The sequence below is a fragment of the Salmo trutta genome, chromosome 10 (assembly GCF_901001165.1).
Source record: "Salmo trutta chromosome 10, fSalTru1.1, whole genome shotgun sequence".
NCBI lineage: Eukaryota > Metazoa > Chordata > Actinopteri > Salmoniformes > Salmonidae > Salmo > Salmo trutta.
The window spans coordinates 26,417,275-26,442,819 of NC_042966.1; the positions used below are offsets into that span (position 1 = coordinate 26,417,275).

At 43.3% G+C, this 25,545-nt stretch overlaps 2 protein-coding genes across 7 annotated transcripts; one reads left to right on the forward strand and one right to left on the reverse strand.

The window, feature by feature from the left end:
* Window positions 1-235: 235 nt before the first annotated feature.
* On the reverse strand, window positions 236-13,869 carry fam120b (family with sequence similarity 120 member B). Of its 5 annotated transcripts, none has more exons than XM_029765112.1 (12): window positions 13,799-13,869; window positions 12,367-13,388; window positions 12,077-12,257; window positions 11,833-11,934; window positions 11,539-11,699; window positions 10,994-11,086; window positions 6,276-6,482; window positions 3,889-3,991; window positions 1,962-2,021; window positions 1,635-1,907; window positions 1,372-1,438; window positions 236-1,256 (listed from the first exon to the last, which is right to left on the reverse strand). In XM_029765112.1, exons 2-12 carry the CDS (start codon window positions 13,381-13,383, stop codon window positions 1,226-1,228), a joined length of 2,295 nt encoding a protein of 764 aa, XP_029620972.1. In that variant the 5' UTR covers window positions 13,384-13,388; window positions 13,799-13,869; the 3' UTR covers window positions 236-1,225. The 5 variants fall into 5 exon arrangements, with proteins under 5 accessions (XP_029620972.1, XP_029620971.1, XP_029620970.1 ...); XM_029765111.1 differs by having other exon boundaries at window positions 1,635-1,714; window positions 1,769-2,021; XM_029765110.1 differs by having other exon boundaries at window positions 1,372-1,429; window positions 1,635-2,021.
* A 251-nt stretch (window positions 13,870-14,120) lies between these two features.
* On the forward strand, window positions 14,121-24,609 carry dldh (dihydrolipoamide dehydrogenase). 2 transcript variants are annotated; one of them, XM_029765115.1, is made up of 12 exons: window positions 14,121-14,157; window positions 15,109-15,452; window positions 19,479-19,769; window positions 20,205-20,265; window positions 20,371-20,628; window positions 21,369-21,429; window positions 21,543-21,673; window positions 21,950-22,119; window positions 22,325-22,541; window positions 22,660-23,491; window positions 23,610-23,736; window positions 23,864-24,609. In XM_029765115.1, exons 2-12 carry the CDS (start codon window positions 15,423-15,425, stop codon window positions 23,867-23,869), a joined length of 2,184 nt encoding a protein of 727 aa, XP_029620975.1. In that variant the 5' UTR covers window positions 14,121-14,157; window positions 15,109-15,422; the 3' UTR covers window positions 23,870-24,609. The 2 variants fall into 2 exon arrangements, with proteins under 2 accessions (XP_029620975.1, XP_029620974.1); XM_029765114.1 differs by lacking the exons at window positions 14,121-14,157; window positions 15,109-15,452 and adding an exon at window positions 18,806-19,359.
* Window positions 24,610-25,545: the final 936 nt, after the last annotated feature.

Consider the following 25,545-nt stretch of genomic DNA (forward strand, 5'->3'; position numbering starts at 1 on the left):
ATGTATTCAGCATCTCTATCAAGGGAAATACAGTGTTCTTTCAAACAATGATCTACGTATATTTCAGGATGTTGTGTATCCATGGAAATTATCAGAATTCATGTAAAAATTACATAATTTGTCCCCCCAAAAAAGTGCTCTCTTGGCTCAACTTATGGGGTAAATTGAGCCACGGGACAGGGTAAAGTTAAGCCGCCTACACATTTCTGTACCGAATGAAATATTACCACTACCCTTATAAAACAACACCTATTTTTATTTCCCAAACACAATTCAACCCAATCACAATCACTTAAAAATTATTTAAAGCATATTTTAAAACACAGGTTTAACACCTAAAAAACACTTTGTACTTGTTAAAACACTTAACATAGGCCAGGCCCTGTTGTCACCTCATATCCCAGCGATAATGCCTTTCATTACGCCTGGGAAGAAAACACTTTCCTTTGCTCGACTTGCCATTGCCTCAACCATTGGCTCAATTTACCACAAGGCAAACATTTTGACTATATTAGCCCACACAGCTACAAGGATGCACTTTTATGCTAGGATTAGGACCTCATATTGAAGCTTATGCAGACCTCAACTGACGTATGGAACCATCTTAAAAGTGTCTAGTTAGGTTTAGATACAAGCATCATGAAACTTCTAACACATTAAATACATTTGACTTGGTGAAAATATTTTTGGAGGACCCAACTTGCTTACCACTTTTTCCATGTGGTTTCTTCCCTCACAGACTCTATTAAATGATGACCTCTTCCTAAACATTTGGTCAAATGACATGTGTCTGGTTTCCTAGAAACAAGGGCGGCTCAACTTACCTCTTTGGCTCAACTTTCCCCACTCTCACCTATCCCTTCTTATTTTGGTATGTCAATACTTACTTTGGGATTTCAGATGCTAAACCAAGTGAAATGTAACTGCTCCCTCAGGTCCTCTTTCACTTGTTACATTCCAGTACCTCAAACAGTAAGAAACAAAATCCTCTCCTTGTGACGCATATCCTCTCCTATTGCAACCAATATCTCAGTTACATGACCTACATTTCTCCAAGCCAATCCAACTGATTGTGAGGTTATGGTAACACAAACTGTGTTCACAAAGTTCAACACAAGTCAGTCTAATATCAGACATATCCCCTGAGTGTGTTGGGCTGTGCTGCTCTTAACAGGGCAATTCTGTCAGATGGTCCCAGCAAGGCATGTCCACTCAACACTGACAGTCAGGGGAAATCAGGATGGGGGTTCTGCCACCTACATTAAAAACAGAGGGGCAAGACAAATCAGAATACATTTTTTTTTTCAAGGCAATGCAGAATGAATGGATGCAGCTTGCTCATGCAACAGTATAACAAACACAGACACTCACCTAGGTGCCAGGTGGTATCTCCTTCTGTTTGGATGTGTTGACCTTGGTCTGTTATGTTCTGTGAAAACTATAAAATATGATTAATTATGAATGATATCATACGATTATTAATAAAATCAAGTACTGGTTGAAAGTCATTCAACCAACAACAGAATCAAATTAGGTTGCTACTGCTTTGTTGTTGGCTGGTTGGAATAAACCTCAATGGCACTACGCCCTGGCCCAGGCAGCAACCTGCAGCTAGTGGTCTGTCTGTAGCCTACCATGTGCCTGTGCTCTAGGACCTCTGCTCTGGGGTCTGTAGTGTTGAGGAGAAGGAAAATGCTGTCCTGATGGGGATCTGGTCTGGGGTGTGTAGTGTTGAGGAGAGGGAAAATGCTGTCCTGATGGGGATCTGGTCTGGGGTGTGTAGTGTTGAGGAGAGGGAAAATGCTGTCCTGATGGGGATCTGGTCTGGGGTCTGTAGCGTTGAGGAGAGGGACCATGCTGTCCTGATGGGGATCTGGTCTGGGGTCTGTAGCGTTGAGGAGAGGGACCATGCTGTCCTGATGGGGATCTGGTCTGGGGTCTGTAGCGTTGAGGAGAGGGACCATGCTGTCCCGATGGGGCTCCTCTTTCCCTCCACTGTTCGCTGTGATCCACATGCTTCCCTGAGGAAAAACACCACACAAAATATTTAAATGCTCTTTTAATTATGAGTTTCAGAGTCTCGGTATAAATATTTCGCTGTGGAGACGAAACATTAAGAATCACTCCAAACACAAACCATACAATTCTGTGCTCGCAAAGCGCCACCACCATCTCCCCACAACCCTTGGGTAATGATTACTGGTTGAGTCTAAGACATATATTGAAGACATACCTTTGTGTACACTGAATAAAAGGAGTAAAAAAACGTTTTTTTCAGCGTATGGGATCTATAAACTCAGGACAATACTTGTATGAAAGACAAGAGTAAGACTTACAAGAGTAAGTGAACATTGGCAAGGAGACAAACAAAAAAAAAGGGAAAAAAAGCCAGTTCTTAAAACATCGGCCTCACACACGCATGCAGGCAGACACACACGCATGGTCGTGGTGGCTCTGTTTTTGTCTTGTTTTTACTTTTACTCTAATGATTAGAGGGGCCTCATTATGTTATTAAGGTCAGAATGTTTGTTTCACCTCAGAGGAACTCAATATTCTGGGAGCATAACAATTTTTTACTGAAAAGCATTGTAGGGCTTATTGTAGGGCTGTGACGATACCAATATCTCAATATATTTTCCATGGCAAAAATGAAAACACAAAGCAGACGAAACTCTTTGTTCCGTTTAAAAACCTGCTGCATGTCAAATATTGTGCCCTATAGCTTGGAAAATAAATACATGTGACTGGATGACAACATAACGATGTCTGTTTCCAACATTAGGCCTGTTTACCTAAATAATTTAAATCCGCTTCATGTTTTGTTTCCTTGCTACGATACTAAGGAGTATCGAGATACTGGTATTGTCTTGGCCTTACTAAGCATGACAGTTTGGGACAAGTTCCCATTCCCATCTATACTTCAACACTTATTTTGAGTTGTTAGATTTTGTTTACAGAACTAGTTGCTTATTCCAAACTTAAGCCTCCTTTCCACGCTCAATATCTCATAGTATTTGTGGCCCACAGAAATAGGGTATCATACATTCATTCAAATACTGTGTTTGGACAAAGAGCAGACATCACAAATCAAATCATAGCAGCCCAAGCAAAACCAACCAAAGCTAAACAAAATGTAGTTCATATTTCACGTGTTGTTCAATGTCAAGAGAACAAACAGATGGAGAACATTTTTCCGTCCGGGTTCTTTTAATCTCCAAAGAGAACCACAGTACGCTGGATGCCAGATGAGCAGTGGGGGTGGAGGACTTTGTAACAGGCTGGTCCTGGGATGTTATAATTTGGTTGTCTTGTTATGTTACCTAATATAGATCACATCCTATAAAAAGAAACCCAGAATTATTCTTGTTATGACAAAGCATCTTGAGGAGCCAAAATAATCTTCCACTGGAACGTTGCCAATGGACTGAGGCCCAGATGGATCTTATTATAGACTGTAGAGACTACTGGGTATTGTTCCCCCACAAGGGGCACCCACAGTCCTACATGGTAGAGTACACATTCTCTCAACTATAATTCTTTCCTTTTATTCAGAACATATGGATAATAATGATAGGCTGACTCTCCGAGCGTGGCAAAGAGTAGCAATGTCTTTGCCTCAGTAATCAACCAACATTGCAGCATAACTTTGAGGAGGATCCATGTTGTCATGAATTTTTTTTTAACATTAGCCTAAACAAAGAGTATAAGCATATAAAAATGTTTTGTAGATAAAGTATATGAACAGTGATTACCCACTAACTGGGCAGAATGACCTATTAATATGACATTATTAGCACGAATGGACTGTGTTTATGTAAATGTGTGTGCATTGTTCACCGACACTCGAACCTCAACATGTTTCATTGGTAAAATGAATGGGTCTCTCACCGGGATGTGTTATCCGTGGTCTGGACTGGATGGTCTGGCCACGCCTGCTGCAGATTCCCAGGACCAGCTCTCTCAGAAAACGGAACAGGGACACCCAGGATGCCTAAACAAGAGGATGAGCCAAGTTCAGTAAGAAAAACACTTCCCAGTTGAGTGTACACACAAGGTAGGGTTTCCCCTACATGATTTTGACTTCTATTGGTTTCAAAGACAACTTTGGAGCCACAATGTCTGGAATTTGCTTTTGGGGCCTCATCTGAGGATAGTCACCACAGACATAGTAGCTAATAGCTATAAATCAAACCTACCACCAGTTATAGTAGCTCATATCTACACTAAACAAAAATATAAAACGCAACATGTAAAGTGTTGGTCCCATGTTTCATGAGCTGAAAGAAAATATCCCAGAAATGTTCCATAAAGCTTATTTCTCAAATTTTGTGCACAAATTTGTTTATATCCGTTAGTCAGCATTTCTCCTTTGCCAAGATAATCCATCCACCTGACAGGTGTGGCATATCAAGAAGCTGATCAAACAGCATGATCATTACACAGGTGCACCTTGTGCTGGGGAAAATAAAAGGTCACTCTAAAATGTGCACAACAATGCCACAGATGTCTCAAGTTTTGAGGGAGCATGCAATTGGCATGCTGACTGCAGGAATGTCCACCAGAGCTGTTGCCAGAGAATTTAACGTTAATTTCTCTACCATAATCCGCCTCCAACGTTGTTTTAGAGAATTTGTCAGTATGTCCAACCGGCCTCACAACCGCAGACCACGCGTAACCACGCCAACCCAGGACCTCCACATCTGGCTTCTTCACCTGCATGATGGTCTGTGACCAGCCACCTGGACAGCTGATGAAACTCTGGGTTTGCACAAACAAAGAATTTCTGCACAAACTGTCAGAAACCGTCTCAGGGAAGCTCATCTGCGTGCTCGTGGTCCTCACCAGGGTATTGACCTGAGCGCAGTTTGGAGTCGTAACCGACTTCAGTGGGCAAATACTCACCATAGATGGCCACTGGCACGTTGGAGAAGTGTGCTCACGGAAGAATCCTGGTTTCAACTGTACCAGGCCGATAGCGTGTATGGTGTCATTTGGGTGAGCGGTTTGCTTATGTCAACATTGTGAAGAGAGTGTCCCATGGTGGCGGTGGGGTTATGGTATGGGCAAGTATAAGCTACAGACCACAAACACAATTCCATTTTATCTATGTCAATTTGAATGCACAGAGATACCGTGACAAGCTCCTGAGGCCCATTGTCGTGCCATTCATCCGCAGCCATCACCTCATGTTTCAGCAGTATAATGCACGGTCCCATGTCACAAGGATCTGTACACAATTCCTAGAAGCTGAAAATGTCCCAGTTCTTCCATGGCATGCATACTCAGACATGTCACCCATTGAGCATGTTTGGGACGCTCTGGATCGACGTGTACGACAGCATGTTCCAGTTCCTGCCAATATCCAGCAACTTCGCACAGCCATTGAAGAGGAGTGGGACAACATTCCACAGGCCACAATCAACAGCCAGATCAACTCTATGCTAAGGAGATGTGTGGTCACACCAGATACTGACTGGTTTTCTGATTCAGACTTCTACCTTTTTTTTAAAGGTATCTGTGAGCAACAGATGCATATCTGTAATCCCAGTCATGTGAAATCCATATATTAGGGCCTAATGATTTTATTTAAATAGACTGATTTCCTTATATGAACTGTAACTCATTAAAATCTTTGAAATTGTTGCATGTTACATTTATATTTTAGTTCAGTGTATAATCAATCCCACCACCACTGTTACAGTAGCTAATATCTATAATCAATCCTACCACCACTGTTACATTAGCTAATATCTACAATCAATCCTACCACCACTGTTTCAGTAGCTAATATCTATAATCAATCCTACCACCACTGTTACAGTAGCTAATATCTACAATCAATCAATCCTACCACCACTGTTTCAGTAGCTAATATCTACAATCAAACCTACCACCACTGTTACAGTAGCTAATATCTACAATCAAACCTACCACCACTGTTACAGTAGCTAATATCTATAATCAAGCCTACCACCACTGTTACAGTAGCTAATATCTATAATCTATCCTACCACCACTGTTACAGTAGCTAATATCTACAATCAAACCTACCACCACTGTTACAGTAGCTAATTTCTACAATCAACTCTACCACCATTGTTACAGTAGCTAATATCTACAAATCAACCCTACCACCACTGTTACAGTAGCTAATATCTACAATCAATCCTACCACCACTGTTACAGTAGCTAATATCTATAATCTATCTTACCACCACTGTTACAGTAGCTAATATCTACAATCAATCCTACCACCACTGTGTACACTGACTCACATTGCCCTCCAGCAGCTCCTCCTGTGGCCTCCCTGAGTGAGCCAGCAGATACTTTGAGTGGAAGAGCAGGCCGTCAAAGGTGTTCCAGGGCATCAGCTGCTCCATGGGGAAGGGGCATCCGCAAGCACTGTTGGCGGCCACCAGGTGGGTCAGCCCTCGGACAAACAGAGAGCCCAGCTGAACCGCCCGGGGCTCCACATGAGAGACCTGCAGAGCAGATAGAAATAGAATCAATAGAGCTCACATGATTCTCTATTCTACATGACAGACAAACATATCTGTTCTACACCAAATGTTTCTTTGGGAGTGTTCTGTAATGTATCGTCCTAACTGTATGGCATGACGACAATAGAAGAGTATGCTATAGCACATACATTATGGAGCCAGGCCAGTTACAGTAAATAAACTCTGCCCCAGAGAGTTGATGTGCAGAGAGAGGAGAGGCAGGGGTAGCAGCAGGACAAGAGCAGTAGCTAGCTAGCCAACAGGCAGATGTTCCCTGTACAATTCCCTACATATTAACTAGGACAGGAACACTAAAAGGTTTCATTTGGCTCTGTACTCCAGCATTTTGGATATGTGATCAAATGTTTTATATGAGGGGACAGTACATAATGTCACCTTTTATTTGAGGTATTTTCATACATATCTGTTTAGACATGAAAGCACTTTATGTGTCTAGTCCCCCCATTTGAAGGTATCATAAGTATTTGGACAAATGCACTTAGAGTATATTAAATTTAGTCAAAAATGTAGTATTTGGTCCCATATTCCTAGCACACAATGACTTTCATCAAGCTTGTGACTCCACAAAGTTGTTGGATGCATTTGCAGTTTGTTTTGGTTCTGTTTCAGATTATGTTGTGCCCAGTAGAAATTAATAGTAAATAATGTATGGTGTCATTTTGGAGTCACTTTATTGTAAATAATAATAGAATATGTTTCTGAACACTTCTACATTTATGTGGATACTACCATGATTACGGATAATTATGAATGAATCTTGAATAATGAATTGTGACAGAGGCCTAAATATCCTACCCCCCCAGAAAATGGTAACAACCCCTGTTTTGGTAATGATGAGAGGTTAGCATGTTTTGGTAATGCTGAGAGGTTAGCATGTTTTGGTAATGCTGAGAGGTTAGCATGTTTTGGTAATGCTGAGAGGTTAGCATGTTTTGGTAATGCTGAGAGGTTAGCATGTTTTGGTAATGCTGAGAGGTTAGCATGTTTTGGTAATGCTGAGAGGTTAGCATGTTTTGGTAATGGTGAGAGGTTAGCATGTTTTGGGGACATGATCTTTGTGCATCTGTAATTTTACATAAAGTGCTTACATTTCTAAATGGTAAAACAGATATTAAAATACCCTCAAATAAAAACTGACATTCTGTATTGTCACCTCATATGAAACATTTGATCTCAATCCTAAATGCTGGAGTATAGAGACAAATTAAGTTTCAGCTTCACTGTCCAAATATATACGTAGGGGAGTGTATTTACCCTCAGGTCTCACCTGGTCCCTCCCATAGGAGATAAGAGGGCTGATTAGGCCCTGCCAAACACATCAGCCCAGAGACCTGCCTGCCGCCTACTCCCCATTCAAACACATCAGCCCAGAGACCTGCCTGCCGCCTGCTCCCCATTCAAACACATCAGCCCAGAGACCTGCCTGCCGCCTGCTCCCCATTCAAACACATCAGCCCAGAGACCTGCCTGCCGCCTGCTCCCCATTCAAACACATCAGCCCAGAGACCTGCCTGCCGCCTGCTCCCCATTCAAACACATCAGCCCAGAGACCTGCCTGTTGCCTGATCCCCATTCAAACACATCAGCCCAGAGACCTGCCTGTTGCCTGCTCCCCATTCAAACACATCAGCCCAGAGACCTGCCTGTTGCCTGCTCCCCGTTCAAACACATCAGCCCAGAGACCTGCCTGCCGCCTGCTCCCCATTCAAACACATCAGCCCAGAGACCTGCCTGCCGCCTGCTCCCCATTCAAACACATCAGCCCAGAGACCTGCCTGCCGCCTGCTCCCCATTCAAACACATCAGCCCAGAGACCTGCCTGCCGCCTGCTCCCCATTCAAACACATCAGCCCAGAGACCTGCCTGCCGCCTGCTCCCCATTCAAACACAGCTTCAGCTAAAGCAAACGAAGAGAGAAGAGAGATAAAGCTAAAAAGGCTACAGTCAGCAGGCACACTGCCCCTAAACAAAGCACTCATCCCATATCTAAACACACATACAGGCAAGCTACTACTTTGGGGCTTGTTTAAAACAGAGTATAGGCCTAAACTGGCCAATTTGACACGTAGTAATTTGACAATGTGTGGTTACGCTTGTCCTGTTCATTGGTTGAAAGTGGCAGTTAAGTAGGAAACACATACTTGTGTGTGGGATCCCTGGCCAATTAGAAAACCAGTTACAATTTTCCTTGAACATTTCTAAACTTAGTCAAACCTCCTTTCCAAAATTTGGTGTCTTTTTCTCTAAATGCTGAAGTAAGAATACTTATCTCCAGCCATGGAACCACCCTCAGTGAAGAGGGTAAAAGTTGGGAAGAACCATGTCTTTAAGTAGATGGGTGCAGCTGTCCTCACAGCAACATCCCCAAAGCATAAGCATTCAAATCTCCTCCAACCAGACGCCTGAGACAGACGACACTCCTGGGGGCACCCCTCTGTGTTTAGGACAACCATCTGTCCATTACACAAGAGAGGATCTTACCAGTGTATATTTGAAACAGCACTGCACATCCCATTCTGCTGTACAAGCTTAGATGAATAGTGTCTCATGACCAGGGTTGCAAAATTCCGGGAACTTTCAATAAGTTCCCTGGTTTCCCGAAATCCCGGTTGGAGGAATCCCGGAATATAAGCAGGAAATCTGGAATCCTCCAACCTCCCTAATGCAGTGGCATCCCCTGATCCCCAGCCCAAGGCTGAATGGACATTCCCCCAGTATGAGAAAGCACCGCAGGGGGAGAGAGATTAGAGAGAGAGGAGAGAGATAGAGACTCTCCAGGGGCATCAGGCTGCTCCTGGAAAGTCTCCTGCCATCTGTCTCCCCCTCCTCCTCTCACTGACCCTCCCCACCCCTGGCCTTCTGAGAATTCAGGCAGATGTGACATACTTCCCGATGGGATGCAACAATGGTGTGGGGCAACAGGTGCGCGTGGAGCCCTGGAGTAGGAAAGGCAGACAAGCTTACACACTCTGATCTGTCCAGCAGCAGGCTGTCCCCACCCCGCCCGGCGCGTGTGCCTCTCTCGCTCCCTCCTCCAGTCCACCCATTCAACACCTGCTAATGTGCACTTACTAAATAGAAATCTCCCCAACACAAACAATCACCCCATATAGTCTGGGATCTAGTGTTACACAAGCTGGAGTTGACTGAGGCTGTTATATAAACCAACACACACAAAATCCTTACAATGATCACAAGAGAAAGAATGGAGAGTTACAGATGAGTGTCCACAGTGAGTCGATTTCTATTCATATCAGACTAACAGTAACAATCCTGATTTGACAAGACCAGAGGAACTGACTGATGCTAGCTTTAGGGAGGACGCTATGGAGGCACTGTAAATCAGGAGGTGGCTTCCTGAATGTCTCCCACTAGGCTTTAATTTGTCATTGCTATCATCCATTATCTCTACTGTAAGGAGCCACTATCAACCCGGGCCCAGGAAAACCGCCGCCCGCTCTGGGCAGCTGGGGCAGAAATAGCAGGCATAGTAAGGTTTAAATTAGGGTGGGGAGCTGCAAATAGCCGCTGTGGTCAGTGTCAGGGACAGCTTGGAGTCCGTCGCTAAAGCATCGCTCTCAGGTTCAGGCCACAATTAGAGCAGTTTGGGCAGGAATGTCGCAATGCGACCCAAAATTACACCCCCACCCCCAGCAGTTTCTCCTGCTGCATCTTCTTGCATATTGAGAGAGTCAACCGAGTTTCTTCTGTGGGACGAGCTGTATCGTGGAAAAACGGCTACTTGACTACGCAAATCTCCCAGCCCCATCATCTTGTTGTTGTCCTTGGTGCGGTTAGGGATGAATTTGTTTGAATGTGTCTACACAGTTGTCATTTAAGTGAGTGAATAATGCCTGCCGGTGTGGAGACAGACATTCACAAGACCTAGGGTGGGTCAAATAAAATCAGTGCACCCTACCTGCTATTGTCTCTCAGTCTGTTGTCAGTAATTTGCTATAAGCCAATCATCCTCCATCTGACCTTCATCACACTCCGAGGCCTTTGTCAGGCCATTATCTTAAGTGGTTGTTTATTTGCAAACACCTCAATGACTGGGTTGGAGCCATATGATCATGGGCTATACACTATACACTCTCCAACCTAATTTGCAGCTTGTCCTCACATGCAAAATTAGAAGACTTGGATGAGTAGTATAAAGATGCAGAACACATACTGGAAAGACTTCTATGCCTTCAGAAAAGCTTTCCAACTATCTTTAGTTTTTAGAAAATAGAAGGGTCCCACTTTAAAACAAAACAACTTTAAAAGCTAAATGAAGTCTTCACAAACTCTTAATAAGGCCTACATAGATGCTACACAAATAATTTATAAGCAAATGTATAACTATATAAGTAACAGGTCTTTATATCTGACACTTTCAGAAATGTGATATAACCCTTCTATAAAGCATCTATAAAGACCTTAAATGGTTTGTCTGAAACAGCCAGAGGACACTAGCGTATCTCACTCACCCTTGTGTGAAGCAGTTCTGTGTAGGATTTGTACCTGACACAGATAGCTTGGCTGAGATATGCATCTATGTCTTCCAAGGAGAGGTGGCCCACCTAAAAAGAAGCATGAGGAGTGTTCTAGCCTGAGGGTAATGGAAACACGGTGTTGTATACAAAACAAACATCCAAGAATGAGAAATCACTGAGAAAACATGAAAAAGGCATTATGCATAGAGCACCCTAAGCGCAGCAGTAGACATAACTATTGTTCCTTATCAGACGCTGATAGCTTCATTGTCTAGAGAGAACCACAGAGAAAAAGTTTCAATCAGAGCATCGGGGGGGGGGGGGGGGGGGGGGGTAAATTATCTATGTGATAATGGCAGTCCTCTTTTCATAACAAAGGTGAATAATATGAGCTAGACCAACGGCAACATTGTACAACCCCAGAGGGGAGACTGGTTCATGTAGACTAACACTCTACTGAGACGAGAGGCTGAAGTACAGGCGTTTGTAAAGACAGACGGAAAAAAACACTTCACACTAAAACATAGTATTTTCCCCACCTGCATGGCAATGTAGGTCACAAGGCACAGCACAGCCATCAAAGAGCCATCCAGACGATCATGCTCCACTGAGAATTCATCCAACTCAAATACAGTCAAGAAGGTGGAGATGCGGAGGCCTTTTGTTTCGGAGTCCTTCCCAAACCATAAACGCTTCAAATCTGGTTTCCAACATGGCAAGGAAAATATTATTTCAAAGTGAGATAAATCTATCTACAGCACTTTGCATCAATATGCAATCAACTTCTTATTCCACAAGAGTTGTTAAATTAATGTTAAGAATTCACAACATACCAGAGTGGTTCAGGGGCAAGGGAGAGACTACTTTGGGGTCCTTTAGTGGGTTTCCAGGAAAAACAAACCATTCCCTCACGGTTGGGGCCCGTCCACCACTGTCTGAGAAAAGATGCATGATAAATGGCAACCTGCTTCATTGAGTTGGTGCCTGGTAGTAAAACTGACAACAAACAAGAATGCAATGTTGTAATAACCATGTAATATTGTAATAACCACGTAATAACCATGTAATATACAATACCTGGATTTGTGGGTAACAGAATGCCGTAGATGCGTTCTCTGCAAGGTTGATACACAATTGCCTGTGGAATGAGCTCAGCATCCTCCCTGTCTTCAAGTGTATTACTGCATTCCACCACACCATCATACAGTACATTGTATACCATAAAACACTCTGCTCGCATGTGCTTTTCTTTGGCTGCCTGTAAAACAGGATTCAAATCTAACATCACCATATTATTGTTTGGGCTTTTTATGTTATTATCTCTTTAAAACTGCAACAATGTATGTCTGCTTCTTCTGTTGAATTACCTGGAGGATGTCAGGACTCAAGTAGCTCTTCATCAGACACACAGGGCTACGAGGAGAGGTATCACTAATGTCCCATAGCGGCTGTTGACCAGGAAGAAGATAGTACATTACTCCTTTCTCCAGAACCTCTCTATCTGTTAGAGGCAGACAGCTAACACCATGGGCTCCCTCTCTGGACAGCATGTTGCTACTGATGAAATCTGCTACAGCATAAATCTTCTCCCCTTGAGGTGGAGACTGTGGATGTTTCCTCCTGTAAGCTGCCAAGGCATCGCTACGCAGCCGCTGCATCCGCTGCTCTGGCACCACGTCATTACCAAGGAGACACGCGAGCAGAGGGAGCTCACTCTTCTGCAGCTGGAGGGCGTGGCACAGTTTGTCTGTGGAAAACAGCACGGTGGTCATGGTGTCTAGCCTTAGCTGAGCCACAGACAGATAGGGGACTGAGCCATAGATGATGAAGTCTGTGTCCTGCCCCAGGATGCCCATACAGTTGTGACGGAGTGCAAAGCTGGCGATCTCATAGTCGGCCTCGCGAACAGAGCACCAGGTCTCCTGGCCCAGAGACTTGAGGGCAAAGCGAGAGAAGGTGGCCAGCCCTGAGGGGAGGCAGAACAGCTCCCGGCCAGGCTGTTGACCATGAAACTTTAAATAGCGGAACACCTTGGCAACCTCCTCGTTCACCTTCAGTCGCCGATTCACCCACTCCGCCCGTTTTTCTTCTTCCACTACCCCGTCGAAGAAAAACACAAGTCGGATACCTGCAGTCGTGAATGCACCAACAAACTCCTTCAGGCAATGCATATACTCTTTCCACTGACCACCATACACCCAGGCTTGACAGCTATACCAGTGCCTCAGACAGGCCATGCCATCCACCACCAGTGTAGGAAGAGTGGTGCTACTGCCCTGTTGGTGGCTGTTGACATGCTGCCTTGCCATCTCCCTGAAGTCCACCATCACACAGGTTTCTGGACAACATTTCTCCATAAAATACTGCAAGCCTTTTACACCCATTCCTACTACAAAGACAAACAAATGAGATAAATACGTTTTAAATAGTGTGCTGAGCTATTGCGAAAGGAGCAATATTTTACACAAGTTCATGCCAGTCAATGTATATCATTCAAGTGAATTAATGACTGACTAAATGGGAAATGCTCACAGAATATTCAGGGAAATAATTTTCACAACAATTTAAACCGTTTCAAAGGTGCACGCTCACTTTGCGCTCGCTTAGTTGTGCCTCCCTGTCCATGCATTTCAGTCTGCAGGACTTGCATGAAACAGTAGCTACCTAGCTAGCTAAACAACCCCTACACCTGGCAAGCAACTATGGGTATGCACTGTATCTGCATTCAATGCATTGCAGTCTGCATAACTGTGTGTACGTGATGCACCAAATAGCCTTCCTTAATGTGGTCTTACTTACTTCGGCGTTAAGATAACGTGGCAGCATGTGTGCTAGCTAATCTTCAGCAGATAGGATCACTTCCTGTTTTGAACTGGACGCGGAGTTGCGTCAGCACGTTAGAGACAAAAACACACGTGCGCGCAGGGATACTTTTTGTTTAACTTTTACACTGTTTTTTTTATTTATTTTTTATATTTTATTTATTTAACCTTTATTTAACTAGGCTAGTCAGTTAAGAACAAATTCTTATTTACAATGACAGCCAACACCGGCCAAACCCGGACAACGCTGGGCCAATTGAGCGCCGCCCTATGGGACTCCCAATCACCGCCGGTCGTGATACAGCCTGGATGTAGAATGTAACGTTCTGCAACAAGGTAACTCGAGTCTGCAACATTTGTTTCGGTTTTTGAAACATCACCACAATAGCCCCTTAGGGAGATGTATTTTAGCTATTGCAACATAAAGCTTTAACCTGTTTAATAAGAAGTAGGCCTAGGTTATGATTCAGGCCTAGCTAAATGTTGTCCCTCTTCATACCCTAATAATTGTTGAACCTTTTGAAATATAGCTGAGGAAAGCGTTTAATCAATAGTGAAGTTGGTTAACTAGGCATAATATTGAATTGATGTTAGGCCTACTGCTGTTGAGGAGAAATAGATCATCCAGGAATTATATTACTGCGCACACAAAGCTCTATCTTCTATTGTGGCAGTGTCTTGAAAAGTGTGAATGGGTAAGAGCATATGCGGGCTGTCACCACAGGTGCTTACATCTGTTCATCTCTGGGCAGATGCTCCCAGGGACATGGGGAGCCATTCTAAAGGGGCACCGCCCCGTTAAATCCACCATTCAGTGGGATGGCGTTGTGTCGTAATTCAGATTGCCTTGCTACAGAATTGGGGTGAGGGGCTCATAACAACGGTCTGATGGTATTTTATCACTGGAGCTCATCCTGAGGGTGAAATAGCGAGGGTGGTTTGTTTTATGGGGGTAGGGATGCAATTGGCTAAAAACAAAAAAGACTGCAGTATATAAAGTCACAACAATATTTCCTGCTAACGTATTAGGCCTATTTTAGCCTACCTTAGTCTATGTATTTATTTTATTTCATAATACAACAATGCAAACTATTTTGCAGTGCATACTTTAATTTGTAGGCCCAGAGGCCTTAATGTATGCTATACGTCTAATCCATTGAATATGGGGTTTTCTTATGTTCATATTCTTAAATGACTAGGTTATAGACTTAGGCCTACGTCTTGATATTGCAGTGTGGATCACCTCTAACCTTTTATTGACTTTCTTCCCCCCCCCCCCCCCCCAAGGACCCACCCTTGACACACAAGTAAAAAAAATACCCAGAAGAGAGGCAGATGTTCACGGTAAAGCACGCGACTGCCCACCACTCTGCTAAAGAATTCAAGAGTGGCTCAGCAGTGCAAATCCGTCCTAAAGAATGCACACAAATACAGGCACGCGCGCACGCACACTCTCACACACAGACCCACACAAACAAAGTTACCCCAATCTCCCCCCATGACCCCAACAACATACAGGGCACAAAAAACGACCTCTTTGAAATGTGTTTTTGTCCACTCACAGAGCAGCTGGCCAGAGTAATCGGACTTCTTGAAGACAAATGAATCCAATCTCGTTCATAGAATCACAGGTAAGAACACGGGTAGGCTATTGTCATTAAAATAGGGGTAGGGCCAAAGCGAGCAGATGATTTGCTATTGAGTTTCTGTCGTCATGGGATGATGCTCCGCTGTTGCCTATCCTTCATCTGGAAGCAATCGAGCCACGCGACAGATTCTTTATCATTGTAATCAACACAAGCCTTTGCAGCATCACACAGGATGCCGACGAGAGATCCATTGTCCTAAAATAAATCTAGGCCTGGAGGTTCAGCGCACTGAACAAGCTACGTCTTATGTCTGTACTCCAGTTATATCACTGAGGGAAACGATGGAGAAAAGAGATGCCTCAGCACATCTCACCTGTTGCCTGCATGCCTATTTGACAAAGCAAAACGTTAGACACTTCTGTTATTAACTGGTGTCTGTTGATATTGTTCAAAACAATATACATTCATGTATTATTTACAACTAATAACATATTTATGCAACACAGTTATAACAGCAGGTCATCATTTTGATCCAAAGGAGCAATTGCCATACCGCGGTACTTCAAATAAGGTACTAAATTGATGATTCGGTTGTAGAAGTGTACTGTTAACATAGCAACTCAGGCGTTGGCCTATCTGGTCGTTATGGTGTGATGTTCGCAGTGATTATGTTCCCACGAGCAATCTATCCGGAAAAAGTTCTGGCTTCCCTAACCATATGGTCAGAATCATACCGTTGAGGTCTCTTTAACATGCTTCCAGTCCAATTTGGATGAAGACTGCAATATGTAGAGAAACAGTAGAGACATGCAGTTGAAGTTGGGGGGGAAACGCCATTTGGTGAGGAGCAGATGGTTGGCTTGGGGGGCTGTCCGCGTCTAAAGGCGTGTCGTGCCCTTCAGATAGAATCCCCAAGGGCTCCCCCTTGTATTCAAAATCAATGAAAATTAAAGCGCAAAGAAAAGATGAATAGTCAGACCTCGAGTCCCTCCTTTGTTCATTGGAGCTACTGGTGGGCAGGAGTTAAAGTACAACAGCCCCCTATAGAAACACTTAAGTTAAACAGTCTCCCCATAGTCCACCTTCAGAAAGAAGGGGGAGTTCGAAGAAGGAGCTTTCTGCTTGATTTAACCAAGACAGAATCGCGTGGCATAAATTAAGTTTGAAAAGAATAAGTGTAGTGAGCATGATTCTGAAGGATTTCACCATGCCTTTCAGTTACGCTTTGCTGCAGTAATCGAAAAATGTGTGCCACGTCAATATAATAAATCCTTGATAGAAGGCCGATATGATGATAGAAGGGTTGCGGGAAGTGGTGAATGCGTAAACCTCAAGCACGCGGAATTGCGCACACAGCAAAGACCTGTAAAAACGTGGAGCCACATCCTTCGGATTACTGCATTGAATCAACTGGTTAAATACAATTCAGATCTTAGAACACATATGGCCATGTAGACACATGAATAATGGTATTAGTCATAGTGTTTAAATGTTTTTTTTCCTACTTTTCCTTTTGGTACAAAGGTAGGCACCTATTCCAAATCTTTATTTGGATGTGTCATATCTTGAACATTATAAGGATTGTAAACAAAAAAAACATCAGTCAGACATTATACACACAATGTCTTAGTAAACTCAAGAGTAGATTAAAACACACGAAACAAAAACTTTGCATAATTGCGCATGGGATCAACGCTTTCCTTGTATTTAAACGCCGCTCAAAAATGTAAATGTCGTTGTTGCCACCCGCCAGAAATTGAAATGCCGTTTCAATTAGCGTCCTAATTAAGACCACCCCGACACACACACACACCCTCTCAGCAGTGGCGGTTCTAGACCATTTCAACTGGGGGGGCCAAGCTGGGGCCAGTTGTACTGTTAGAGGGGCCAGTTACATTAGACGTTATTGTTGTCATATCGTTTTCTTCACTGCATTGCAGGTATTAGCAGGCAAAAGACCACGTTCATAATCATCATCGTTGCCACTGTCTAATAACGGATGTAAAAAAAAAGAACGATAGCAAAAATTAGTTATGTAAAAATTATTTTATACTCCACATTTAGGGTGGCCACAAGGGGGTCCAAAATTGTTGTCACAGGGGCACTGCCCCCCCCCCCCCCCCCCCCCCCCCCAGAACCGCTAGTGCCTCTCAATGTCACCAGAGAGAGGCAGAGTAATCAGCTTAGAGCCACCAATACAAATGATGTCCTCTTTCACATGACACAAATGTGTTTCTAAAAGTTTCAGCAATGAAAAAGAATGCCCAGTTTCCAGATTTTACAGACTAGGCCTAGTTGAAAAATCTCTGTTGTTGAATAATATCGAAATAATCAAAAAAGTGATAACTTTTTTTCTGGAATAGCAAACTACTTGTTTTTTTAACTGGACATTGTTGTAGGGACGGCAGCGTGCGCCGAGGGGAGCTCTTTCTCCCTAGTACATTGTGGAGAGAGCAGGTGCTGCTGCCTGAATTAACATACAGCTGAGAGAAACAAAGAAGAAACTTATTCTTACCCCCGCACAATAACAAAGTGCCTTAATGACAGCCACGCGAATGACACACACCAGCTCAGTTTTTACTGCCCAGTGAATAAGAATGGAAAATGGAAAATCTATACATATATGCCTAAAGTCAACACAATATTTACAGTTGTAAAAATAAATAAAAATGAAAGCATTAACCTGTTGATGCTAAAAGTTTTCAAAACTCATAAAAGTGTTGAGGAAACCCATGGTACATGCGTAAAGTGCAAGCATCTACATTTGTGTAGTTTGGTTATATTGAATTATATCGAGATAATATCATTAGTTTTGGGCAAGATTTTTCAAGAGCTATGGGAAAACCTGTTTAGGCTATAGTTGACCGATTCTTCCTTTTGATTACATGTAAATTCATGTTGACCATTAGTTTTACATCGTGGTTAAATAAACTAATTGTAATGGTGTGAACAAACAGTTTATGTTGGCAAACAATAACAAAATAAAAAAATGAAATAAAAAGCAAAGTTTCAGAGAAAATGGGGATGAAAAGCTGAAAAAGAAGTTTGAAATAATCTTACATTGGAGGCCTGAGCTATTTGGAGCGGGTACATGGAGCCTACATGGGTCTTACGATGTGGAGATGTTCTGTGATGTAATTTGAGGTTTATGTCAGAGAGGGATGTAAAGGATTCTTGAAGGTTAAAAATTTGTTGGAATGTAAATGAGAATGTTTTGTTTTGTACCATGGGGAAGGAGGGTTGCACATTTTACAGCTCAGTGACCATTTGGCGATCTTTTGAGAGGGAGGTTTTGAAAAGTGTCCCTTTGTGACAGCCCGAGCCAGATTGGGGAGTAGCTCATTTGCATCTCATTACTCTAGCAGCGCAGTCTGTATATAACCAGCCGCAGGCTGACTGGGATATCAGACACACGCATAGCTACATAGGGAGAATAACTGAGAAAGCCTTGGGGAAGTGTTTTGGATCAGTACAACTTTTTCTCATTATCAATCAAGGGGAAATAAATAAAACACAAGCAGCCCTGACACTGGGTTGTCTCCTTTGCACCCTCAAATCAGAAGTTGTGTTGAACTGCATTATCTCATAACTGGATTGGAATTAACGCCTTGTCACGGAATTTCGAGTTCATTCCCACATTTTTCGTCGGGATTTTTTTCGTCACCAGCACCACTGTTGAGGATTACATTGTACTGTAAACTTTGTTCATGAAGATACACTGAGACGCGTCGAGATAAACTCAAGTTCCATTCAAGACGTCTGAAGACCTTACGAATTTTTTAGTTGGGACTTTTGATAACGGAAAATAACTTTCTCAATGATTTTCTGAGCTGGGTCATACATAAATTGCCCTGGCTCGTGGACATTTAACTATTTATTGAATATTCTCACCACAATGGGACGCCAGTCGCTCGCGATAGCCGTCATCCTTTGTGTCTTGATATGCCAGGTATTGCGAATTTGACTCTCCCTTGTATTGATTTGTAATTTAAGTGTAGGCATATTCATTAGTCATGTGTACATATCGAAAACATATTACAACCTTAATGTTTTATTGTGTTTTTACAGGGTCTTGGTTCAGGCGTTTTCGAGTTGAAGTTACAAGAGTTTCTCAACAAGAAAGGAGTGACAGGCAATACAAACTGCTGCAAAGGAGCCTCTGGGATTCAGCAGTGTGAATGCAAAACGTTTTTTAGAATCTGCTTGAAGCATTATCAAGTTAACGTAACACCGGAACCCCCTTGTACCTATGGCGGTGCGGTGACTCCTGTCCTCGGATCAAACTCCTTCCAAGTGCCTGAAACAACTGCAGAAGCATTCGCCAATCCTATTCCATTTTCTTTTGGATTCACGTGGCCGGTGAGTGTTTCAGCGCATTTTTGTAAAATTATACAATGTCGGCTTTGTCAGCATGCTCAGGGCTCACCATTTATGGGGCATTGATAATGTCAGTAACGGTCGTGAAATGTAGCCTATATTAGGACAGGAGGGGGACTTGGGCACGTTTAACAAATGCTATCAGGGTGGGAAACTTCACATCCTCATAGATGGCATATAATTGGCAGCTCTGCGTGAAATTCCGAAACGTTTCATTTTACAGCTATGAGTAAGTGTGAAAGTGGTTGAATTAAGTGTGAAGCCTGAAGGTGGCACACCTCTATTATTAGGCCTAACAGACGCCATCCTTCACATGTGAAATAGCCTGTTTATGGACAGTGGTGCCTCAGCATCTTATAACCCTTTGGCACAGTTGTTCATGATTAGATTTTTTCCCCTTCTTTTTTTTCTCAACAGGGGACATTCTCTCTGATCATTGAGGCCCTACACACAGATTCCGATGATGATCTTTCAACAGGTAAATTCCATAGAGTGCAACAGGTCACCAAACAAATGTACATCATCATTCATTGTAAATATGTATAGGGATATATGTACTAATTCCTGTATTCACCATTTTCAGATAACCCTGAACGTCTGATCAGTCGCTTCACCACTCAGAGGCATCTGACAGTGGGAGATGAGTGGTCCTCTGATTTACAGACTGGTGGAAGAACAGAGCTGAAGTACTCCTACCGATTTGTTTGTGATGAGCATTACTATGGGGAGGGCTGTTCTGTTTTCTGCCGTCCACGAGATGATGCCTTTGGTCACTTCACCTGTGGGGACCGTGGTGAGATCATCTGCAACTCAGGATGGAAGGGAACCTACTGCACAGAACGTAAGTAGACTGCATCCTCCTTACTTTTCCTTTCCCATACTTAGCCTTCTTTAACATTTGTTGTTCCGTTTTTCTTTTTCTTTGACAAAAAGTATTCTTAATGTGGTTAATTTGCAGTCTTTAGTCAGAATAAATTATGTGTTATTACCAAATAGTTTCACTTATCAAACATTTGGGTTGCAACAGGTGTCTATGCTACTGTTTAGGCGAATTTAAATGAGAGAAGTTTGCCGAATAATCACACGCGTGCCATAGATTAAATGTAATGCCTGATTGGCTACTTGGCAGTGCGCTTGGCATTGATTGGCTTAGTGCGGTGAGGCATTGTTGGAAGCGGGCAGCTGCTGAGTGAGAGTAGACAATGGAGCAGCTGTCCTGCACTGGCACCATGTACACCAGCTGTCCACTCTTATCTGCACAGACTCGGGGACATTAAGGGGAGGGGCTGTATGAGCAGAAAGGAAAAAAAGGGACTTCTGACCCATAGTTAGGAGAAAAAGAAGCCTTTGTGTGTGAATCTTTTGTGTGGGACCAACTGTGTTAAGCAGAATGTTGGTCCCCCTGGTGACAAGGGGAGCGTATTTTCTAGGTAATGGCTAATGGGGCCACCAGCCCACTGAAATGAATTAGCCAGTGTTTACTGAAAAGGGCCCATCTGAAAAGAAGCTATGCTGGTATAAACACATGTTCCAATGAGTTAGATTCCCATGATTCACGTGTGATGGTTTCTTTCATTACAGCGATCTGTCTTCCTGGTTGTGGTGAGGAGCACGGGTTCTGTGACAAGCCTGGTGAATGCAAGTAAGTCCCAATGACCTGTCCATCAATGTGTTAAACACCAGTCAACAGGATCACAGTTTGGTATAGTTTCATATATGCCAGTATCTAACCATTTGCATTGTGTGTGGTTACAGGTGTAGAGTTGGCTTCAGTGGGCGTTACTGTGATGACTGCATCCGCTACCCAGGATGTCTTCATGGCACCTGCCAGCAGCCGTGGCAGTGTAACTGCCTGGAGGGATGGGGTGGCCTCTTCTGCAACCAAGGTGAGTTCTGTTTATCTCCCATATGCAACTGACTAGTGCTCTTCTGTCATTATCCACCATATTCAGACTCTACTGGTCTTGAGACAGCATACAGTATCTGTTCTTTAAGGCACTATATCAATCAGGTTCAGAGAATAGGACACTGCAATCTGAACTTGGTGAAAACATTGGTGGGGGGTGCTTTCTTCGACCTCAAAATAAGTCGTAAAACATCCTGGATATCACTGTACATTAACTCTCAGAAGACTAAGCCACATGTGCCATTGTCTGTTTCAGATCTCAACTACTGCACACACCACAAGCCCTGCATGAATGGAGCCACTTGTACCAATACTGGCCAGGGTAGCTACACCTGCTCCTGTAAACCCGGCTTCTCTGGGGCCAGCTGTGGGATTGAGGTCAACAAATGTTCCGACAACCCCTGCCGGAATGGGGGAAGCTGCACTGTAAGTAGTTTGGCTGAGCTGCCCCTCATTAGTTACATTAGAAAGCATTTCTCAGTGATGTAATGTCACATAGTGTATGGTGCTTCTATGCTAGAGCTGGCAAGCATTCCTTCTGGTGAATGTAGCATGTTGATAACAAGTTAATAACAAGTCGTTAGGGAGTTGTAACTTTTGCTAAGCAAGTGCTTTGTCTTTCCTCTGACAGGATCAAGAAAACACATACAAATGTACCTGCCCCCCTGGCTTCTATGGCAATAACTGTGAGCTCAGTGCCATGACCTGTGCTGATGGGCCTTGCTTTAACGGCGGACGCTGTGCTGACAACCCAGAGGGAGGATACTACTGCCAGTGTCCTCTCGGCTATGCCGGATTCAACTGTGAGAAGAAGATCGACCACTGCACCTCCAACCCATGCTCCAATGGTAAGCTGAAACAAAGTTCTCTAGTTCTGTGTTTACCAGTTGAATCTTTCTACTGAAGGTATGAGGACATGAATGAATACTGGAACAGACGGTTAACATGTCTTTCTAATGTCTCCAGGTGCTCAGTGTATGGACCTTGTGAACTCCTACATGTGCCAGTGCCCTGAGGGCTTCTCCGGAGCCAACTGTGAGGACAACATTGACGAGTGTGCCAACTACCCCTGCCAGAATGGTGGCACATGCTCGGATGGCATGAACGATTACACCTGCACCTGTCCACCTGGATACACCGGCAAGAACTGCAGCTCGCCCATCAGCAAATGCGAGCACAATCCCTGCCACAACGGAGCCACCTGCCACGAGAGGAAGAACCGCTACGTGTGCGCCTGTGTGCCAGGCTACGGCGGCCATAACTGCCAGTTCCTCCTGCCAGCGCACCCCCAGGGACAGCCCGGGTTAGGGGGAGCTGATAAGAGATACTCTGATGACCAGGACCAAGGCACATTCCCCTGGACCGCGGTGTGTGCTGGGATTATCCTGGCGCTGCTGCTGCTGGTGGCCTGTGCCGTGCTGGTAGTTTACATCCGGGTCAAGGTGCAGCAGAGGAGTCAGCAGGGAGACAACCACAGTGAGAGTGAGACCATGAACAACCTGGCCAACAACTGTCAACGACCTGACAAGGACCTATCTGTCAGCGTGATCGGCACGACGGGGGTCAAGAACACCAATAAGAAAGTGGACTTTCACTCGGACAATGCTGGAGGAGAGCAGAATGGCTACAAGTCCCGATACTCGTCAACGGATTATAATCTGGTGCATGAGCTGAAGCCAGAAGATGTGTCGAAAGAGGACCAAGAAAAGAGCGAGGCAAAGTGTTCTGAATCAAATTGTTCCGAATCTCTGTGTTCGGACAGTGATTTCGAAGATAAACACAGGAAAAGTTTAAAGAGGTGAATATCTAAACATTTGGATATAAATTATGTGCCACATATGGGAGTAGTCATGCTTGTGTCTGAAGAGTCTTGGTGAATGTTGATATTCATGTATTTCTTTTTCTTGTGTTCTCAGTGACGCCTCAGAAGATAAACGTCCAGAGGAGTCGACTTGCAACGAAGCATCGATGTGCAATGACACAAAGTACCAGTCAGTCTACGTCATATCAGACGAGAAAGATGAATGTATCATTGCGACTGAGGTGAGTTGAGCTGGCTCTTTTTCACCACTGCTAATATCTCTTTTCAGTTTGCATATTTCGTTTTCACTGGTCCGCGAATAGCTCAACACTCTGAAACTAAAGCATCTTTCCCTCTTGTCTTCCCCAGGTTTAACACCAAGCTGAGCTGTAGCTCGTCTTCTCTACAGGAGGTTTTACTCCGGTGAATGCTGCTCAAACCCAGGGGGAAGGTTTCCCTTCGTGTGACTGCTGCTGTGAGACTAAGACATTGAAAGTGATATTCAGAATGAGCTGGTTCTCAACTGAAGTAAGCACAGTGACTGCAGATAAAAAGGATGTTGGACCACACTGGCCCGCGCTCTCACAAGTTATGTTTCCCAGGAACGTGCGTAATATGGACTTGTTGCACTGCCTGTGAGGACAGTTTTTTACCTCATTGCACTATGGAGGGTTGCTTTTTAATATGTATTTAAACATACACATTTGAGTTAATTACTATGTATAATGAGTATGCACTGACTGCAGTGTATATTTGTAAATCCTTTGAGCCAGTCTTCTGAATTGGTTTAGAGAGGGGAAAACACTACCTTCAAATTTGTTAAAATAATGTTGCTTTTTTTTCAAAGATGTATTCTTTTAATTTAATTACATTATGTGTTCCATTTGTTTGTGATTTTTGTAGAGTACATTTTGATATAATTTAAGTTCATTTTGTTTGTTTTGCAAATATGTATAATGTATATAAGGCACTTCAGGTCAATGTGACTTTGTTTTCCAACATAAATGTATTTAAGAAGCATTGTACAGAAGCTATTGGAATTGTTTTATCACTGTTGCCCATGAAGGAAATCAACTAAATATTTTTCCAAAATAAATAATGTATGAAATAATTAACATAACGTAGAAGTGTCTTTGTGATATCCACATACACCATAACATGTCACCCAAAACATCCAACACTGAATACTAGAGTTACTTCTCTTGCGTTTTCTCTTTGACATACAGTACATGCATACAATGTTTGACCTCAAGTTCTCTAAGTAGTCTCTGCAAACTTTGTGAGTATTCTTGGCCTGATGCAACGGGCAACTGTCTCCCTGTGGTACCTCACTAAGTGAGACAAAGACACACCCGGTAATCACAAATTACTACCCTCATCTTGATGGCAATTTATTTTTAGGAAGAAAGAACCCTCTGTCAAAAAAAGAAACCACCCCTGGAAAATGTGCTGGTTTGAGTTTTCCAACTTTGTTTCAACCTTAGTCAATGTCATTTAGTAAGGCTGTTAGTGGTAGTGTACAAGTAATTTGCACTTTGTACTCGTCAAATACTTATTTGGTCCATACTTAAGGAGAAACCAAACTAGCATGACAAATGGTTACAAATATACACTTTTGGATAAAAAGGTGCCATCTAGAACCTAAAAGGGTTCTTTGGCTGTATCCAAAGGAGAACCCTTGGAAGAACCCTTTTTGGTTCCAGGTAGAACCCTTTTGATTCCAGGTAAAACACTTTTGGCTTCCATGTAGAACCCTTTCCACAGAGGGTTTTACATGGAACTCAAAAGGGTTCTACCGGAACCAAAAAGGGTTCTACCTGGAACCAAAAAGGGTTATCCTATGGGGACGGTCGAACAGCCCTTTCAGATATGAAAGCAGGAAGAAAATACATCATTACTATATGCACAGTATGTAAGTCTTTCTTTATTCATTCATAATCAGTCTTTGAAGCACTGAGTGAGCAGTGGACAGCTGAAAACTAGACTGAATAACACATTGACTTGCAGCTGTCCAGATGGTGACTAGAGAGACACCCCATTCCAGAATTGGG

Bases quoted from the DNA above. Each gene is read 5' to 3' on its own strand.
- fam120b (XM_029765109.1), bottom strand. From the start codon at position 13,383: ATGGGTGTAAAAGGCTTGCAGTATTTTATGGAGAAATGTTGTCCAGAA. The intron at 12,258-12,366 runs GTAATTCAACAG...CCTGTTTTACAG, and splicing joins TGAGTCCTGACATCCTCCAG to GCAGCCAAAGAAAAGCACAT. The intron at 1,257-1,371 runs GTGAGTGTCTGT...TTTTTAATGTAG, and splicing joins AGATACCACCTGGCACCTAG to GTGGCAGAACCCCCATCCTG.
- dldh (XM_029765114.1), top strand. From the start codon at position 19,306: ATGGGACGCCAGTCGCTCGCGATAGCCGTCATCCTTTGTGTCTTGATA. The intron at 19,770-20,204 runs GTGAGTGTTTCA...TTTTCTCAACAG, and splicing joins CTTTTGGATTCACGTGGCCG to GGGACATTCTCTCTGATCAT. The intron at 20,266-20,370 runs GTAAATTCCATA...CACCATTTTCAG, and splicing joins CGATGATGATCTTTCAACAG to ATAACCCTGAACGTCTGATC.